Source organism: Leucoraja erinacea, unplaced genomic scaffold (genome assembly GCF_028641065.1).
Source record: "Leucoraja erinacea ecotype New England unplaced genomic scaffold, Leri_hhj_1 Leri_411S, whole genome shotgun sequence".
NCBI lineage: Eukaryota > Metazoa > Chordata > Chondrichthyes > Rajiformes > Rajidae > Leucoraja > Leucoraja erinaceus.
The window spans coordinates 100,594-105,518 of record NW_026576312.1 but is presented as its reverse complement, the minus strand read 5'-3'; the positions used below and the strand labels follow the sequence as shown (position 1 = coordinate 105,518).

The window sequence follows — 4,925 nt, the reverse complement described above, 5'->3', positions numbered from 1 at the left end:
CTCCTCCAGTCTGTGTGATCAAACTCGGTGCAAGCGCAGTGTTGGAGACATTGTGTCCAATGAAGCTCCCGCTGTCAAGTGGAAGTAAGCACAACTGGCGATAGTGTGTGGACAGGACACACCGGGCCACAGCCCCGTGAACACAGCTGACTCCCCCTGTGTTCACAGCGCGGGGTTGGGAGGGGGAAGGGGCGTAACGGGAGAGAGTGAAGAATAGTGTACAGGTCATGTGGACCTGGTGTCGCCCGAGGTGGAGATTGCCCAAGGGCATTTGTTTTGAAGCTCATGTTCGGACCCCGCCCGCATATGTTCCGCCCCTGGGGAGGGGCAAGGTGAAGTGGACGATTTTGGGCGGGGGAAGGAGGAGGATCCCCGTGGATAAAAGTCGGTCCCAATTTCTCCGAGCAGCTCATCTGAGTGAACCCCTCAGCGACGTGACCTGGGTAGGAGCGAGGTGTTCGTGAAGGTAAATCTCCTCCGGATACGTCCCGCCTCCCCCCCCCCCCCTGTCTCTCCCAACTCCCCCGTCTTACCCCACACCCCCCGTTCCACCCCATTCCTGCCGCCTCTCCCCACTTCCTCCCCCCCCCCCCCCCCGTCTCTCCCAACTCCCCCGTTCCACCCCATTCCTGCCGCCTCTCCCCACTTCCCCCCCCCCCCCCCCCCCCCCCCCGTCTCTCACGCCCCCCCCCCCCCCCCCCCCCCCCCCCCGTCTCTCGCACTCCTCTCCAACTCCGGTCCCCCCCAGTCTCTTCCCCCATCCTCCCAGTAGTTCTCTATCTCTGCTCATTACAGCCCCCCCCCCCCCGTCGTCTCTCGCCCCCCCCCCCCCCGGTCCTTGGCTTTCTGCGCCTGTTGCTCGCTCACTATCCATTTCTTCCGCCGCCAGTCTGCCCTCTCCCCGTCTCTCACCGATCAGCTCGTCACTCCTCGCTCCCCAGTCCATTCCCACTTCTCCGTCTCTACCGCACGCCCCATGTCACCCCTCTCTACACGACTCTCCCAGACTCCCTCTGTCTTTCCCCCACATCCTGGTATCCCCGCTCTCTCACTATATCCCCCACCCCCATCCTCCACTCCCCACTACTCTCGCTCCCCCTGGGTACAAGCGCAGTGTTGGAGGCAGTTGTGTTCAATGAAGCTCTCAATCGCAGGCGGAAGGAAGTACGACCGGCGACAGTTTCTTGACAGGACACACCGGGCCACAGCCCCGTGAACACAGCTGACTCTCCCGTGGGGGGGAGGAGGGTGCGGTGGTCGTGTGGGAGATTGTACACGAGAGTTTGTTTTGAAGCTGATCTTCTTTGTTCGCGTCGCATCACATTTCCAGCCCCACCATCTGTCGCTCCCCGCCTTTCCTCCCCCCCCCCCCCCCCCCCCCCCCCGTCTCCCCTCCCTTCCCCTCCCCCCTCTCTCCCCCCCCCCCCCCCCCCCCCCATCATTCTCCCCACTTTTAGTCCCAACTACCTCCGCTTCGTCGAACTTTTCCCTTCTCTCCCCTACATCCCGGTATTTCCCCTCTGTCCACGTCTCTCCCCACTCCCCTGTTTGTAGCCGCCCCACACCCGCAATGCCCAGTGTTCACAGCACGGGAGGGGCGGGTGGTTGGGGGGGGGGGGGGGGTGGGACAATAATGTACGGACTGTGTAAACCATCTGTCTCCCGGGGTCACGCTGTTCTTCAGACCCAGCCCGCAGTGGTTCCGTCTCTCCCCATACCACCACTCCGCACTCTCCCACCCGTCCACCGTCTCTTGCTCTCATTCTCCCGACTCCCCCTCCACCTGCAAACACTCGCCGAGTCTCTCCCCAACAAACCCGTCTCTTACCCGCCCCGCCTCTTCCCACTTCCACCATCTCTCCCTCCCCTCCACGTCGCTCCCCACTCCCCAATGCTCCCTGCGCCACCCGCCCCACCAACTACCCACTCACCCGGTCTCTCCCCCACACCCCGGTATCTACACGCCGCCCGCGCAGTGTTGCGGGCAGTGGTTTGAGGGCGCGCTCAACGTCTCCCCCACACTCCCGTCTCTTCCCTGCTCCCTTCGTCTCTCCTAGATTGCCCCGGCGCCGTAGGGTTCCTCTGTCTGCTCTATATTTCTGGACAGAGTCGATGAGGAGGTATAGCGCCAGGTGAGGACCAGGTGAAGCTGAAGTCCATGAGTTCTGCACGGGTGCAGGACGTAGCACCGATGCAGTAATCAATGTAACGGAGGTAGAGTTCGGGGATAGGGTCAGTGTATGGCTGGAACAGGGATTGTTCATCGTAACCTATAAAGAGATGGGTGTAGCTGCGGCCCATGCTGGTGGCCAAAGCTGCGTCTTGGTCTTGGAGAAACTGGGAGGAGTTTAAGCAGAATTTGTTGAGGGTCAGGATCAGCTCCGCTAGGCGCAGTAAACAGCTGTCGCCTGCGGTGTAGATTGTCCAGGAGAGTTTTTTTAAAGTTGATCTTCAGACCCCGCCCGCCTTTGTTCCTTCTCCCCTCCCCCAGTCCCACTATCAAGCGCTCCCGTCCCTCGCCTATTCTCCCAACTGTCTCTCTGGGTTGGTGATGGTGATGGTGACGGTGAAGGTGATGGTAGGGATGAGCTGTAACGAGGACGTGGGAACGAATACTGTACAGACCTTGTGAAACTCTCGGGGTGGAGATGACAACTGAGAATTTGTTTTCAAGCTCTCTCCCCATCCTTCCAATTGCTCTCTATCTCTGCTCATTCCATCTCCCGTCTCTCGCTCCTCCACCCCCCCCCCCCCCCCCACCCCGTCTATCGCCTTCTGCCCCCGTCGCTCGCTCACTACCAATTTCTCTCTCACTCTCCCCGTTTCTCGCCCACCCCACATGTCTCTCCCAACTCCCCGTCTCTCGCCCTGTCCCGCGTTCCTTTTACATTCACCCTCCTATCTCACCAATAGTTGCACCGCCGCCTATCTTTCATTAACCCCTCCAACCGCTTCGCTTCAATCCCCTCACCCCCACCTCTCTGGCAATCCTCCCTCCTCTCCATTCGTCACTCTTCCGCTTGTCTGGGGGTGATCACCATCTTCATTTTCCCTCTACAGCGCCCAGTAAAGAGAACCCACTGCATCCACGTCCCGCGACATCATGGGCGATGCCATTGAGCTGACTGCGGCTATGGCCGATATGGGGGCGGCAATGGAGGTGTTTGCCAGCCTAGAGAAGTTTGCCTCGATGGCCGGAGTACTCGGGCCCATCGCCGGCGTGGCGGGACTGCTGCTCGGACTGGCCATGGGTGGAGGAGACAGTGAGGAGTTGGCTTACATGAAGGAACAGTTCACGGCAGTCAAGAACAAGCTGGACGTGATCTCGGATGAACTGGGAAACGTTCTGCGACAGGTGGAGAAAAGCACTTTGAGTAGCGTGTACTTCCCGACGGAGATGAATCTGAAAAACCAGTTCAGAAAGTACATGGAGATCATCAGTGCCAGATCCGATTGCAAGGAGAAGGAGAAAGACGAATTCATCACTCACTTCAACAGCACCCATGGCGACCAAAACCTTCACACCCTCTACGAGGCCATCATGGGCCATAACATGCTGTTCGCGGTCCCTATCCTGGAGACGGCCATGTCCTACAGCCAGAAGAACCGGCGGGTGATGGAGCAGATGTGCGCCCGGCTGAAGACGCTCTTCTGCATCGGCCTGATCGCCCTCCTGGGTCAGACCACCATCACGGGTAACGACGTAGACAGCATCAAGAAGGAGTGGGATGAGAAAATAAGCAAGGTGGAGGAGAAGATGAAGACCATGGTGGATCGCTGCGTCGCCGAGTTTCTGGAGCAGGCGAAGATCGACGTGGAGGCGATGATCAAAGCCAATAAAGACCCCTCGCACGCGGCACAAGTCTTCGCATATCACACTGAGCTGGCAAATAAATACGACTGGCTGAAGTGGTCGGTGGTTGTGTACGACGATGTGGGCGGCTACGAAAATCACAACACAAAAGGTGAAAACTTTTTCTACTTCTACCGAACCAACGGCATCAACTGTGTCGTCTCCTACAGCAAGGCCGAAACCAAAGTTGATCGTAACACGGTACTGAAGATCATGGATAAAAAATTCAACGATTGCAAAAATGCCACGGAAGTGGTGACATTCCTCAAAGGTGAACTGCCTGGGCACTTGGTCCAGGCTATCCGCCGGTTCAACGGGGTCCAATGCATGAATGACTTCCCATGGGAACGTTTCTTCTGGAAAGTCTACGATGAAGTCACTCTCTGTGTCCACACAGAGTGACCAATCAATGGACGGTCCACACCCACTGACCCATTACATAGTTCCCCACCGCCCGCCCCGCCAGAGCTCCGCGTTGACTCTCAGTGACGGCCTGTCGCTCTCAAATTGAGCGCTGAGTTTCCCCGCGATGCGCCGCGCTTATATTTCCCGACGGAAATCCCGTGTTTACCCGCTGCATGTTGCTTAAAGCCGAAGATAGCGCTTTGTGTCAGGGTGTGGAGCCGTGCTGAATAAACCTTCGCTGTGCAGACACTTGTCGTCTTTGTCCTTCTTTCTGCCCGACACAGGGAGCTTCATTGAACACACTGAGTGCCCCCAACACTGCGCTAGCACCGAGTTTGCTCACACACTCGGGAGGGTCGGCACTGATGTGACGGCGGGCAAGAGAAACGGGCCGTGCGGTGGATGGGGGGTAGAGGGGAGACTGAGGCCGATGTAGAGGATAAATGGAGCAAGTGGAGTGAGCAAGGACAAGCGGAAGCGGGGTGGGGAGCGAGTGAAGGCTGATGGGTACAACGGCAATGACTCCAGAGCAAGAAAAGGACAAGGACTGTCAGAGTGAGTGACACAAGGGGAGCTAGGGAGGGAGAGCGAGCACTGGGGAGGGATGGAGAGTGGATAGGTGGAGGAATGCGAAGGGTTGTGTGGAGGGGGGGGGGGATTGGGGCAG

General features: G+C 58.6%; 1 protein-coding gene across 1 annotated transcript; it reads left to right on the top strand.

The window, feature by feature from the left end:
• The first annotated feature begins 378 nt into the window (after window positions 1-378).
• LOC129693747 (protein rapunzel-like) lies at window positions 379-4,507 on the top strand. Its single transcript, XM_055630518.1, has 2 exons — window positions 379-466; window positions 3,061-4,507. Exon 2 carries the CDS (start codon window positions 3,104-3,106, stop codon window positions 4,253-4,255), a length of 1,152 nt encoding a protein of 383 aa, XP_055486493.1. The 5' UTR covers window positions 379-466; window positions 3,061-3,103; the 3' UTR covers window positions 4,256-4,507.
• The last annotated feature ends 418 nt before the right edge of the window (window positions 4,508-4,925 follow it).

What these genes read in the sequence shown, in the direction of transcription:
- LOC129693747 (XM_055630518.1), top strand. Translation starts at nt 3,104, where the DNA reads ATGGGCGATGCCATTGAGCTGACTGCGGCTATGGCCGATATGGGGGCG.